The 15,254-nt window shown below is 46.8% G+C and overlaps 1 protein-coding gene across 19 annotated transcripts in view; it reads right to left on the bottom strand.

Annotated features, from left to right (window-relative positions):
• Positions 1 to 15,254, bottom strand: part of MYCBP2 (MYC binding protein 2) — a 376,578-nt gene that overhangs the window by 337,591 nt on the left and 23,733 nt on the right. For all 19 annotated transcript variants that reach the window (XM_075918843.2, XM_075918845.2, XM_075918849.2 and 16 more), the window contains exon 2: positions 8,063 to 8,138. In XM_075918843.2, coding sequence (XP_075774958.2) covers positions 8,063 to 8,138 — 76 coding nt within the window. The remainder of the gene's footprint in view (positions 1 to 8,062; positions 8,139 to 15,254) is intronic.

The raw sequence follows: 15,254 nt of genomic DNA, 5'->3' as shown, positions 1-15,254 counted from the left end.
GGCCATATATATTGGTCAAAATAGTCTCTGTACCAAACGATAAATGCACACAAATCAGACAGCAGGAATGGTAACACACATGAACCTGTAGGGCAGCACTACTCAACACATGGCCCGTTCGTTTGCGTTCCCAAGATGCAGTTTGGGTTTACGTGGAAGCTCAACACAAGTCCCGCAGGTGGGATCCTTTGAACATGGCTTTCACTGGAAACACGTTCCACAATGACGAGTCAATATAACGGTTTTCTGTTGATATGCATTTTAGTACAGGCAGTCCCCGGGTTACGTACAAGATAGGGACTGTAGGTTTGTTCTCAAGTTGAATTTGTATGTAAGTCGGAACTGGCATCCAGATTCAGCCGCTGCTGAAACTGACTAGCAGCTGACTACAGGAAGCCCGAGGCAGAGTTACTCTGCCCTGGGCTTCCTGGAATCAGCCGCTGATCATTTTCAACAGCAGCTGAATTTGGACACCTGGGACAGAGCAGCTGGGGCGCTGCCGGGTAGGTCCCCGCAGCGCCGCACCTCAGCACTGCGGGGACCAACCGGCAGCACCCCAGCTGCTCTACCCCAGGTGTCCCCAAGTCAACCGCTGCTGAAACTGATCAGCGGCTGATTCCAGGAAGCCTGGGGCAGAGCAACTTTGCCTCGGGCTTCCTGTAGTCAGCCGCTGGTCAGTTTCAGCAGCGGCTGACTAGGGGACGCCTGTGGCAGAGCAGCTAGGGTGCTGCCGGGTTGGTCCAGTAGCGCCGAGGAGTGGTGCTGCCGGACAGCTGCTCTACCCAAGGCGTTGTCGGCGAGAAAAGCCTGGTCTGCTGGGGGGGGGGAGGTGCACTAGCTGCACCCTCCCCCCACAAGACCAGGGAGACGCGGGTGGCGGGACCGCAGAGACGCGCCGCAGTCCCACCCACATCCTCCGCAGCTTTGCTCCGCGTCTCCCTGATCTGCTGGGGGGGGGGCTCCCCCCAGCAGACCAGGGAGACGGGGAGCAAAGCCTCGGAGGACGCTGGCAGCGGGACAGCCGCGGCGCGTCTGGGCTGTCCCCCTGCCCGCGTGCTCCACGTCTCCCTGGTCTGAAGGAGGGGGGGCTCCCCCCAGCAGACCAGGGAGACGGGGAGCAAAGCCTCGGAGGACGCCGGCAGCGGGACAGCCGCGGCGCGTCTGGGCTGTCCCGCTGCCCGCATGCTCCGCGGCTTTGCTCCGCGTCTCGCAGACCAGGGAGATGGGGAGCAAAGCCTCCGAGGACGCCGGCAGTGGGACAGCCACGGCGAGTCTGGGCTGTCCCGCTGCCCGCATGCTCCGCGGCTTTGCTCTGCGTCTCCCTGGTCTGCTGGGGCGGGGGGGGAGACGACTCCCCCCCAGCAGACCAGGGAGACGCAGAGCAGCTTTTCTCACCCCTGAGGACCAACCCGGCAGCGCCCCAGCTGCCATACCCCAGGAGTCGTCGACGAGAAAAGCCTGGTCTGCTAAGGGGGGGGGAGCGCACTAGCTGTGCCCCCCCCCAGCAGACCAGGGAGACGTGGGTGGTGGGAGTGCAGAGATGCGCCGCAGTCCCACCCACATCCTCCGTGGCTTTGCTCCGCGTCTCCCTGGTCTGCTGTGGGGGGGCTCTCCTCCCCAGCAGACCAGGGAGACGCGGAGCAGTTTTTCTCGCCCCGGAGGACGCGGGCGGTGGGACCATGGCGCATCTGGGCGTCCCGCCGCTCACGTCCTCCGGGGCAAGAAAAGCCTCGTTCGTAACTGCGGATCCAACGTAAGTCGGATCCGCATAACTCAGGGACTGCCTGTAGTTCAATTCCTGGACTGTCACTGCTCATTAAAAGTGCTGTCATATGGGTAGAAATAGGGTAAATATTGCATTTTATTAATATCAGCAGAACTGACTTAAATGGGGCCTGTGTGTTGTGTAGTCTTGCCCATCAGTGTGAAAGAAGGTATTTGCATATATATTTGCATGTATATGCAACCACACTTAAGTTGTGGCCCTTGGCATGTGCTGTGAGTATCATTGTGGCCCCCAGGGTTTCCAAAGTTGAAAAGCCTTGTTGTAGGGAAACATTTTAGCCTCCCTAGACATTATATAATGAATTTTAAAGTAGTCCTTCTTTTATCACCCAATTACAGAGGGAGACAACTGAACTGGAGTTTATTTACAGGTTCAATATTATCAATTTAGGCTTGAATACTGATCTTAACGGGTTAACACACTACAAAGGCAATATCCCCACCTTTGATATTCGCATGTCCACATCAAATGCTATGAATGAGATGTAGCCACACTATATATATAGCCACACTAGCTTTATTAATTCTGGTTCTACAATTGACAGGTAACTTCTTCTGCTGCCATTTATACCCTGGATTCGGTACCAATTAATCTGATGAATCAGTTTTTACTAAAAAATTTATGACCTAATAAATGTATTAGTCTCTAAGGTGCCATAGGACTGCTTGTTGTTTTTAAAATTACATATTAACACAGCTACCACTCTTAGAAAACCATAAGACTAGGATTTCAGAATCAACTGAGACTTCAATTTTTATATTAAAGGTAATTCATACTACACTGATATAGGCCTGGGAATCCATACCTCTTCCATTACTACCAGTGTCCCCAAAACACTGCAAACAATAGTTTAGTCTGCAGCTAGTTTTATCCAAAGGACATGAAATGACAACAAACGGGATTCTGGAGAAATATTTAGCAAAACACTGGCACAGAAGAAAAAATTTAATATTAAAATGTGATTACGTTTACTGCAGAAAAAGCATGTTCATGTTAAATAGATGAGGTCCCTATGTATGCATTCGAAAAAAAAAAAATTTTTCCTGACAAAAGTTCATTTTTACTACCTCTCACTCATTAGGACTAGAGAGCAAATACAAACAGCAAAGTCCGATTTTTTTCCCTGAGTCACACACTAAACAGAATGTTAACAAACTTCCAACAAATCCTAAAGTACAGACTGACTCTGAGATCCCAGTTTGTGACTGCCAACCTAGAAGTTAAAGCCATCATCATTTTACCAGCTAGCATTCCCAATTTAATGCAGACGCATGGAGCATCGAGCATGAGAATACACTACCACTAGCATTATATAACTGTTCTGCCCAGATGTCCATGTCTCATTCAAAATAAAACAAGGTGCAGCCTCAAAACAAAAATTTAATTTCTATAGAATCAGGTAGTTAAACAGCATAAAAATTCAAAAGTGAAATTAAAATCCTCTTCAGTGCAGGCGATAATGAACAGTGCCAGGAAGCACCAGATGCCAGTGGTACACAGTGCACACAGGCTGATGTGCTCAGTGAGGGCTCTAGAAAGGCTCACAAGTCAGGCACAGGGTGGACTCCACCAGAAGAGCTCGGAGATCTCTCTCTCTCTCTCTTTTTGGATGTGGAGCCTAAAGCTCCTACAGATTTGTCAATGCTCCTTGATTTGTGACTCTCCCAACCACTTAAGGCAGCTGCTTTGAGGATTATTCACAGACATAGGCCTGCTGCAGTCTGAGGAGGGCTTAAACCTAGAATCCAAAGTCATGCCCTGCCAGGGACAAAGTCCTAGCTGGGACCCTTAACAACAACGTACAAAAAAAAGGGACAAAGGCACAAAGTCCAAGGGAAGAGAACTGCTAGCTCTTGTCAAACAAAGAGGGGCTCGATTGACCACCATGATCAGGAAGAAGGAACTGAGAGGGCATTGACCAGCAGAACCTGATATACCACAGCATGTGCGTGGCATTTAAGAGGGCACCACAGCTTGCCCTACAGATACCACTAAGGCAAAAATCTCCAGTGGCCACACATGTGGGCACATGTACACCTTGGATGGAACTGACATGAGCAAGCACTCATACGTCTTTGAGAGCATGCCCTCTCCCCTAGACCTCTCTCAGTCCCTCCACTGCCAACCCAACTCAGACAAAGAACTCAGACAAAGCAGAAGACAGGTGGAAATGTGACTATGCAGAGTCATACTGAGGAACTCTGTTTACAAATAACCAACCTTCATTTCTGCATTGACTCTGTATCCCACTCATGGGACAGTTGGATAAGCAGTGCTGAAAATAACCAAGAGGATAGAACAGAGTGAAGCAGAGACTGAAGCACACAGTTACCAAATCTACCGTCAGCCCCCACTGCCGAGTTCGTTCGAGTACAGAAGTGCAGTTCAGAGCCCTTTAAATTTAAGTAACTGGAACATGCTTAACAGAAGCTGACATAGCTATAGTGTAGAGGTGAGCAAAAGGGCCTCCGCAGGCCAGATCCAGCCTACCAAGTGGGTTGATCCAGCCTGCAGAGGCCCTGCCACTCCCAGGCCAATCAAGGCGTAGGGACGGGGAGCACGTGGCGCTTGGAGTCAACCCTTGCAGTTGACTCTAAGCACCGTGCACTCCTGGCAGGGCAGGGGAAGACTTCACCTGCTCCCCCTGCCCCAAGGTCAATCAGGACTTGGGGGCAGGGAGAGCATGCAAAATCTCCTCCCGCCCTGCAAGGAGCTTTGCACTTAAAAGTCAACTGCCGCTCAGCTGGCAGATGACTTTAAGTGTGGTGCTCCATTGCAGGGCGGCGGCAGGGCATGAGACTTCGCAAGCTCCCCATCCTCCAGGCTCAGATTAACCTGGGGGCGGGGCAAAGGAACATGTGAAGTCTTCTCCCACTGTCAGGGCACAGGCACCTAGAGCAATGGTCACCAACCCACCCTGATCATAGGGGCACTGCCAGTCGATCCCAAGGTAGTGATCCAAGCTCCCTCTTGTTTCCCGTACGTGCAACAAGGAGACTGCACTGGCACTACAACCTCCCACCCCTCATTTGAGGCATATGGAGGGAAATCATGAAGCTCTGTGTGAGAGCCGGCTTTTCTGGAAGCACGTGCACTGCTCCTCCCTCTTCACAGCAGCACACACACTTTCTTTTCTTCCCTCCCTTCCCCATGCTCCAGAGAGGCAGTGGGGGGGAGTTAACATGACAGCAGAGGATCCAGAGTGCTGGATTTCTTAAAGGAGCGGCAAGTGCTTCTTCCAGCACTGCCTGCAGATCTTGCCTGAGAGCCTCGTCCCTGGAGACAATCCCAGGTACTGGCCAAGCTGCCCCTGGCCCGACCTCCACCAGTACCCTGCTCCTGCCCCCTGGCCAAACTTTCACCCAGTCCCCTGGCTAAACACACACCAGCACCCCGCCTTTGTCCTCTGGCCAGACACCCACCAGCACCCTGCTCCTGCCCCCTCTCTCCTGGCCAGACACCTACCACCAGCTTGCTCCTGTACCCTACTTCCCACCCAGATTCTGCACCCCATCCCTAACCCACTCATTGTCAGTTCTGCCCTACCCACTCATTGTCAGTTCTGCCCTACACACTGAACTCATTTTTGGCCCCACCTCAGAGTCTAGGGGGCCTCACAAAATCCACTAACCCTGGAACCCTAGAAGAGATAATCTGGCCTGAGACCTTGAACTTCAGTCCTACCTAGCCTACCTTCCCCGCCCCCGATCAGGGCTAGAGTGCCAGGGAAGTGAGGATTCTCAGTTGGGACTATATCAGTGAGGCTTAGGGGGCTTTGGAGGGATTGTTGTTTTGCTTCTTATTTGTGTGGTCCCTGGCTGATTTTTATGTGGGTCAGGAGTCACTGACTCAAAACAGGTTCCCCTCCCCTCCCATAAAGAAAGACAAGGTTTTGTGTTGGACAAAGTTTTATTTAAAAATTAAGCCTGGCCAACAAGCCCCCAATTGCGGCAAAGCCCTCATCTGGCTGTAGCATCATAAAACTCCTGCACCCCTCCACCCACCTCAACCCAAAGCCCATCATACACCTGAACCCCCTGCCCTGAGCCCTTCACATCCCCAAACTCCTGCACACTCCAGTCTTGTGCCTCAACACTCCCGCACCACCCACACAATGTAAACCTGTGCCCTGAGCCCATCATATACCCAAATCCCCTGCCCTGAGCCCCTCATATACCCCAACCTAAACTCCTGCACCCCCCACATTCACAAGCCTGTGGCTTGCTCAGCACCCCAACCCTCCACCTGACCCAAACACTCTCCAGCCTGGAGCCCTCTCCCCAAGCCAGCATCCCCTTCTCCACCTCCTTCTTCACGTAAATTCCCTCCCAGAGCTTGCACCTTTCACCCCTTCCTACACCCAAATTCCTCATTCCCACCCCAGAGCCCATACCTCCTGTCTCAACACAGTGAGAGTGAGTAAGGACGGGACAGCAAGCGATGGAGAGGAGGTAATGGAGAAGGAAGGGCCTCAAGGAAGGGGTAGGGTCTTGGGGAAGACCTTGGCTTGCCCTGACATTTAAAAAGTGATTTTAGCTGTAAAAATTTTGGAGACCACTGACCTAGAGGGAACCGCCATCTGTCTTCGGTGTGGGGGAGGGGGGGGGGAGGGCAGGGGAGGAGACAAAGACTTTGCGTGTTCCCCCATCACCAGGCCAATCAGGGTCTGTGGGTGGAGAAGCATGGAAGTGTCCTGGCCTACCCTTCTACTTGAAGCCCCACCCCATATGGTCAACCTGGGGCTACTTCAAAATTCTGAAGTGATCCCTGGTCAAAAATTATTACCCACCCCGCTAAAGTGCCATGATGTCTTGACCAGTTCTGAAGCAGTAGCCATGATAGTGGCTATTGCTATAGCCAACTAGCCACACACAACTAGCCAAATAGCCACATGTGGCTAATGGCTAGCATGTTGGACACCACTACTATAGTAGAATGCAACCATACGGTTATAGGTACAGACATTTCTATTAATGTATAACATTCAACAATATAATTTTAAGCCATCTAGTGTCCAGAAAGAAATGCCAAGAATCATCTTGGTTACAGGCATTGTTCCCTGCAAAATGTGTGTTTGGGCATCTGCTCAGGAGCCAATACTGTTGAGAGCCGACTTAAAAACCAGCTCTCCCCACAACTAGCTCTGCAGTGCCACCTGACCCCCTTACCAACATTGCTGATGCTATCAGAAGCAGCAGCATGGCAGCAGGGGAAGGGGAGGCTGCCACAAAACAGCCTCTCTCTGAGGTGGTCCCAAGTTCCCCACAGAGAAAGGCTGAGCTGCCTCCAACGGAGCAGCCTTTGTCCGTAGTGAACCCAGGCCTGCCAGATGCAAGAAAAGGGTGGTTGTAAAAACAATGTGGTTTAATAGACTGTCATACTCAGAAGCCTTAAATAACCAGGCGTCAAATTAGGGTAAATGAAAATACCCTGCTTCCTCAAATACTTTTGATGGCTGTTCAATTGATTATTTATAAGATGAATATATTTTATAATGGAGTCACAAACCAAGCCATGACTGAAAACTCAGCAACAATGGAGGCCAACGTTAACATAGGAAACAAACTTCTCAATATATTTTTTCAGATTCCTCAAGTCTGGAATGGGATGAAATCCCCAGTCCTTTTTCTGCACATTGACTAAAACACTTAACTCTGCTATGGTCAGATATGTCCTCTACAGTCTCTAGAAGTAATTCTAGTAGGGCTGTTCAATATTGTTTAACTGAATAATCACATAACCGCACAAAATCTAATTGGTTACACAATTATTTGATAGTCCCCAGGGGCAGGGCCAGCAGCCAATGCACTCCTGGAGCCCCCTGACACTCTGCAGTGCTGCCTCTGTATCACTGTATCTGTGGGAGGCAGTGTAGGAGTGGGCAAGAGACTCTGCAGAGCCAGCCTCCAGGCATATGTGCGCCCGACAGTCCTCCCCAACTACTGCGCCTCTGATAGATACATCAATTTTTCAGGTTATATGCATATAGCTGACAGCAACCTGTCTCACCTCACAATATTCTCTCATACAGAGATACTTGTATTTTCCGCTCTGGACCATCAATTGTCAGAAAGAAATTTGTTAAAAATCAAGGCACTAGGCAAAATGGAGAATTGGGACTGATGCAAAAACTGCTGTTTTTATTTCTTAAAAAAGACATCAGATATTACTATGTTTGGTAACATTCTTTTATCAGTACCTCACATGAAATTATTTTGGTTTATGCAAAGATATGTAGTCTATTTGAAAATGAACATATGGATCCACATCATTTACCTTGTTTCGTGTTTTCACTTTCGATTTGGTCTTCTGTTTCCTTTTCAGTTTTTTCTTGCTTAAGATTTTCTTACTCCTGAAAAAGTGAAACATTTATGAGAATAAAATTTAGTATTTTTACTGGAAAAATATTTTAATTAAGATTAGGGTTGTGAACGTGTAACCGAGTACACGATTAACCGATGAGCCTGATCTCATCGGTTAACCCACTCGGTTACACACAGCCCTGCCCCTACTGCCTCTGTATTAGTTTTTAAGATGGCTCCCCATGAGCTCTGGCTCCTGCAGAGCCACTTGCCCTGTCCTTCCTCTCCTCCTCCCGTGCCGCTGCCTGTGATACGGGGGATTGCGGAGCAAGTGGAACCAGTGTTTGTGGGGTGCTGACTCCTGCCTCCCTTCACCTGCACTGCTTGATGCTATAATGAGAAGATGAACACCTTACTAAGGTATTTCAATGGTTCCTGCTGGCAGTGACCCCAGATATGCTCAAGCTAATCTTATGTGTCTGGTGAATTTGTTTAAGCCTTAAACACAATAATAGTTACTGCTTCTGAATATATTTGCTAATTCCAAATACAATCATAATTAACTCTTCCATCAGCTTTTCATCCAAACTCAACATACAAATCTAGATCTCATTAAAATTGGCTCCATTGTTGCATCCAGCGCTTCAGGTAATGACACATGCCTGTTCACATTGAAGCTGACAGTTTTCCCATTGGTTTTGATAACACCCAGATTGTACCATAAATTGCAAAGCTAGTCACATAAGAAATTACTCTATCTTAAAAATGGACACATAAGGCTTAGAGACATTGTTCACACAATTAGAATGTCACCTACAATGGATGCAATTAAAGAAAAACAAAGAGCCTGCTGAACATCCCTACTAGGGATGTTAAATATTGTGTTTTTTGTAAACATGTAACCAATTGAAATTTTAGTGGTTTCACCTTTACTCATGGGGGCAGGAACAGGCGGGAGCCAGCTTTTAAGCCACCTCTGCCTGAGCACCGGTTCCAGTTCCCGCCTACCCCCTTTCCTCGCTGCCTCTGTGGGAGGCAGCAAGGGGGGCGGCAGGTGATTTTCCGGAGCTGGCACACGCAGAGAGCCATCTTAAAGTTGGTTCCCTATGGGCACTGGCTCCTACCGCCTACCTATTATTAAGTGATAATACCAAATGTATCAATTAATCGTTTAAACAACTAACATCCCTAATCCCATCCCTACTGCATTATTTCCCTTATTTCAGTTCATGACACAGATATTAAAATTGGATGAGGCTCATTCAAATGTATATTTAAATCATGCAAGTAAAGCTATTTTAAATGGCTATCAAACCAACCAACAGCCTCTCTTCTGATTTGTGCATGGAAGAATTCTGAATGTATGGGACTCCCATTATCAACGAAGAAAGGGAACTTCCAAGTCTTAAAAGGACAACTCCTCTCCAGACCCTGCAGAATTCTTTCCATGAGGAATGAAGTTAAGACAAGTTGCAGAAAATACAATTTATGAAAGACCCCTTTCAAACAGCAAATAGTACTCAACACCCTCAGCCTGCCCAATCCTCACCACCCTGGGGGAGGAAGGGGCAAAGCCCAGGCCCCACTGCCCTGGGTGCAGAGGAACCAAGCCCATCCCAAGTGCTTCAGTCCCAGGCAAAGAGCCTTATAACCTGAGCCCTCAAAAACAGTAAGACAAAAATATTTATTTATGTGCCATTCATCCCTTCCCAAAAGCTTTCTTAAGTAAAAACAATGGACGTAGAACAGGAACAAAGCACAGTGGAATTTCACAGAAGTAGAATCTCTCATGGAGTTAAAGATGGTGGACTTCCTAACTGTAAAACTGAGCAGTCATTATAATCTACAAAGATAAGGGCAATCCACAAGTAAATAATTAGCGAATAGTAAGCAAATTCAGAATTTTTAGTCTCAACATTCAATTGTTTTTGTTTCCACATTAAATGGTTAAATCTACAGTATATCTGAGAAAATGTTCCAGGGACCATAGGCGATGTTGGTCTTTCCTATAAAACTTGCACTATACTAAAAGGCTAGTCCAACAGAACCTTAGTTTTCTGAGCTGACTATTCAGTTACTACCTCATTCAAAACTAGAAGTATGCAACCAGAAGCAGGAGAGACAAAAGAAATGTAAATACATTACAGTACTGTCTTGAAGGCAAACTACTAAAAAATATTTGTCTAGGTAAAGAAACTATTTGTAATTCTGTCCTTGTTTCATTTAAATTAATATTGTTAAAAGCACCTTTTTCTTCTGCACAGCAAAGTTTCAAAGCTGTGGTAAGTCAATGTTTAGATGTGAACATCTGAAGGAACTGTAACATTTTGTTCAGCCAACACAACACAGAAACACTTACCCAGGAACTTATTCCTGCAACAAACTCTGTTGCCAACTCTGTTCACATATTTATACAAACACCACCATCAAAGGACCTAACCACATAAGCCACACCTTCACATCCACTAACGTGATATGTCAAAGTGCCAGCAATGCTCTTCTGCCATGTAGCCTGGCCAAACCAGATACTCTCTACGCCAAAGGATAAATGAACACACATCAGACATAAAGAATAGTAACATACATAAATCTGTAGGGGAACACTTTAACCTCCCTGGACATTCACAGTAATGGTTTTGAAAAACAGCCATCCTTCTTCAAAGTATTTCAAAACCTGATTACAAAGGGAGACAGCTGAACGTGAGTTCATTTACAAATTCAATACAATCAATTTATGACTGAATAAAGATCTCAACTGGTTAAGACATTACAAAAGCAATTTCCCCTCATGATAGTCACAGCTGCACACCAAATGCTATGAATAAAACCCTTCCATCCTGACTTTATTAGTCTTATTAATACAATATATAAACCCCTCCTCAGTAACTTCCACTCCAATTCATCTGATGAAGTGGATTTTACCCTAGAAATTTATGCCCTAATAAATCTGTTAGTCTCTAAGGTCCCACAGGACTCTTCATTGTTTTTGTTCAGAGTGACAAAAGGACTCCATTCCCAAGATGTTTATAGCTTTGAGGTTTTATACTATTTTCAAAGCATATGGTAAGACTAAAGAAAACATGGGACACATCAAATAAAAATCAGAGATGTTATCTAAATTTCCAGTCCATAACTTTATTTTTGTCCATAAGGCAAAACCTGAGCATGTCCATATCTCAAACCATCAATAGGTGTCAAGACAGCAGTGTGATTGATATGTATGGGCCTACGATTTAAGTAGATCATCTAACTCACTGACTTACCTATAAAACATCCCTGTCGTAAATACAGCATTTTCTGAGGGGTCACAGTACAAAAAAGCTGTCGGAAGAAAAAATGTTTATGTACCTTCTCGTAACTGTTGTTCTTCAAAATGTGTTGTTCATGTCCATTCCAAATAGGTGTCTATGTGCACTTAGAGACGTTAGCTCGGAGATTTTTTCTCTAGCAACTAGTCATAGGGTTGGCTTGGGCACCCCCTGGATGGCATTGGAAAAGTCTTCAATATAGAGCCTTGACAACCCTTCCTGCTGGCTACTCTGACATTGGGGTAGGAAGGTGAGTATCATCAGAAAGGACATGAACACCACATCTCAAAGAACAACAGGTATGTCAAACACGCATCTTGAGGGCCGCGTGCAGCCCAATCTAAGTTTTTTGTGGCCTGCCACTACATTTTATAAAAGAATAAAGTGCAGCCCGCTGGCCACTCGGAGTACAGATCACAGCCAGCCAGGCCACTCTGTGCCGCAGTGACTGCTCACAGCTGGACTGCTCTGCGCACGGCGCCCAGCATATGCTCACGGCCAGTAGGGCTGCTCTGCGCACGGCGCCCAGCGCCTGCTCACAGCTGGCCACTGTATTCACGCTACCCCAATGCCTGAGAAAGAAGTGTGTGGCGGCAACGGGACCCAAGCATTAGGCTGGGGGGATGGGAGTGCCTGGCTCTGGGGGAGGCATTAGGTTGGGGGTGCCTGAGGAGTGCCTGGCTCTGGGGGAGGAGGAAGGCATTAGATTGGGGGTGCCTGGCTCTGGGGGAGGTATTAGCTTGTTGGGGACTGGAAGTGCCTGGCTCTGGGGGAGGCATTAAGTTGGTGGTGCCTGGCTCTGGGGGGAGGAGTGAGGAATTAGGTTATGGAGGCGTGGGGGTGCCTGGCTCTGGAGGGGGTGGGGAAGGCATTGAACCACAGCCCTTTAGCTCTTCCCCTTGTACTAGCACACAAGTCAGTGTTAATTGCACGGTGTCATATACTGTTTCTCAAATAATATGATAGCACACAGTTTTTTTCCACCGAATGGAATGGAATCAAGAGTACAATAATATACACACACACACACACACACACACACACGGCTGATTTGTGGTTCCCAGTTTAATTTTAATATGTCCTGAGTTTTAAGTACCTAACTGTACTGTGTTAATATGTGTATCATGATTTCCTTGGAATGTAGGCATTGCCAAATCAGCCAATGGGACCCTCTAGTCTAGTCCAATATTGTAGCTACAAAAGTGGCCAATACAAGATGTGTCATAGGATGGGGTGTGAGTGTGCTTGCACATGTCCACAAGAAGCTACAGTGGACAGTTATATCTGGATAGGGAAAGTTTCTTCTTTACTCCCATCAGTTTGTGGCTGGCTTATGACCTGAAACATGAGTGGGTTTTAATCTGTTTTTTATCCTACCTATGGTATTTTAGATGTTTCCATTATCAATAAGCCTTCATCCTTTTAAAAATCTTACAAACTTTTGACCTCACTGCTATTTAATGGCAGTGAGTTCCACAGATGAATTGGGTAAAAAAAAGTTTCCTTTTATCAATTTTTTGTCATGTTTTGGCTATTTGCTCATCAATTCCCACTTTGCACACCTGATATCTATCTTACATTTTACCTCTCATTTCGTTTTCTGCTCTATAGACTTAACTTGGGATGGGTTTCCAATTTATTTTATTTATTTATTTAATATTTTTACCCCACCTTTCTATTTAAAATATTCGAGGTGGCTTACAAAAAAATATATACACAATACAAACATATTTAAAATATGAGACCTCAGAGGGACCTAACCAGATAACAACATATAAAGAGGAGGAACACACATATGCAAACTCAAACATTAATAAAAGCACAAATAAAAAGGGTGGCTTTAGCCTGATGCCAAAACAATGCTAGTGTTGGTGCCAAGCAAATATCCCAAGGATGAGAATTCCACAGCCTGGGAGCAAAAGCTGAGAATGCCCTGTTCCGCGCAGATGTTAATCTTATCTCCACAAGTAGGGGAACATGAAGCAAAGCCTCCCCAGCTGACCTCAATCCCCAGACAGGTTCATACAGGAGAAGATACCCATTTGGCTCAAAAAACATCTGCTTTAAAAATAAAAAAGGAAAAGGAAATGATCTAGTATTATATCTAAGTAGTACCAGCCAGTCAAGGGTAACTGGGGCATACCGCTATTGCTAATAAATATGCGCTTGTACATCAGTCAAAGGGCAATTAACTTGTTAGTGTTGCATGGATTATCTCTGTAAGAATAATACACGTACCTTTGAAAGTGCAAAGTTTAAGAAATCCTAAGGATAGCATAAAGGTCAGCTTTGCAAGCCACTTGATTTGTTTTGGTAATCCTTCTGGGGACAAATAGACACTTAGAACAGGCAGGGGAAGAGGGTATGGATGCAGAATAAGGCAGCCAACACAGATGTCAAATTTAAATTCCAAGGCAAAAGAAAAAGATCAGCATGTACCTGGTTTACACTGTGTTTCTTTAAATAAAATTCTAAGGCTATTGTTTGCCAGGCTGAAGCAATTATTCTAAAATATGAGTCTCTCCCTTTATTGTTTTGGTCTATACTTGTTTTTATTTCAATAAAACAAGTTATGTATCATATAAAAATAATTAAAAAGCACATTAAATTTATATTTAAAAAGTATAAGCAAATAATTGTACATATTAAATTATTATATTCAAACAAGACCTGAAAAATTATTATACAATATACCTAAAACAATCTATAATAATAATTATGACTTTCCAATAGAAGTACATTGGGGCCCTGAAAGCTATCGGTTTTTGTTTGTGTGGCCCTCAGTAGGCCTCGAGTTTGACATGCCTGGCAAACATCATGCCCCCATTGGTACCAGAGTGGAAGTCAATATCAAAGTTGGAGCTTTTGGCATTAAGTTCCTGTGTTAGTCCAGGAGGCGCTGGGGTCAATGACAATGGCAGTGTCACGTCTCAAACTGGCGTGAGTAAGGGGTGCTGAGCAGTGTTCCCTCTAAGTTTTTCTATCCATGAGTTGGGTGAGTTGTCTTGTGCACCACTATTGAGGTCATGTGCGCTTGTTCGGATGTGTACCACCGTGGCACCCAAGTTATTAACAAATATCTTATAAACCTCTCCCTTTTCTCCTCTGCTGCCATGTCTCTCACCCTCCCCTTGCCCCATCTGCTCCCCTGGTGCCTGTTGCTGCCCGCTACTGGCCCCCCACCCTGCTCTGCTGTCCTGGCTTCTGCCCTTCTCACTCTCCTCAGCCCCCGGGACCTGTCTCCCTCCCCATCCTCTCTGACCACTGCACCCAACCTTTCCCTCCACTGCCCACCACTCCTCTAGCCTCATTCTGATCATCTGTAGCTGCCCCTCTCCTAACACCTCCTTCTACCCACTTGCACTGCCTCTCTCCTCTGCCCTCTGGTGCCCATCCCTCCACTCCCCTCCCTGTGGCTTCCGTTCTACTTCACCCCCACAATCCCTCTGGCACCTGCACCTTCTCTTACCCCCTGCACTCTCCTGGTGCTTCCCCCTTCCCTCACTGTCCTTGCCCTCCCAACACCAGCCTTCCTTGCCCTCTTTCTCCCTGGTGTCCACCCCCTCACGACCCTATGCCCCAGTTCTCCTCATGCCCCTCTACACCATCACATAACTTGCTCCATCCCCTGCCTTCCTCATGACTACCCCTCCTTTCAACCCCTCTTCTCCAGGCACCACCCCTCCCCACTCCTCTTCCTTCCTCTTGCCCCCACTGCCTTTCCCCTCTCAACTTCCAGCATCACCCTGCCCCGTCCCTTAACCCACCTCTAGTGACACCTTCCCCTTCTCCTCACTGTCTCTTCTTGGCCCCCTGGCAATTGTGTCTCTTCCATCCTGCCCCTCGGTGCCTTCCCCT

This window comes from Pelodiscus sinensis, chromosome 1 (assembly GCF_052426305.1).
Source record: "Pelodiscus sinensis isolate ZL-2025 chromosome 1, ASM5242630v1, whole genome shotgun sequence".
Classification (NCBI taxonomy): Eukaryota; Metazoa; Chordata; order Testudines; family Trionychidae; genus Pelodiscus; species Pelodiscus sinensis.
The sequence above is the reverse complement of the archived record's forward strand: the minus strand, read 5'-3'. Positions and strand labels throughout refer to the sequence as shown.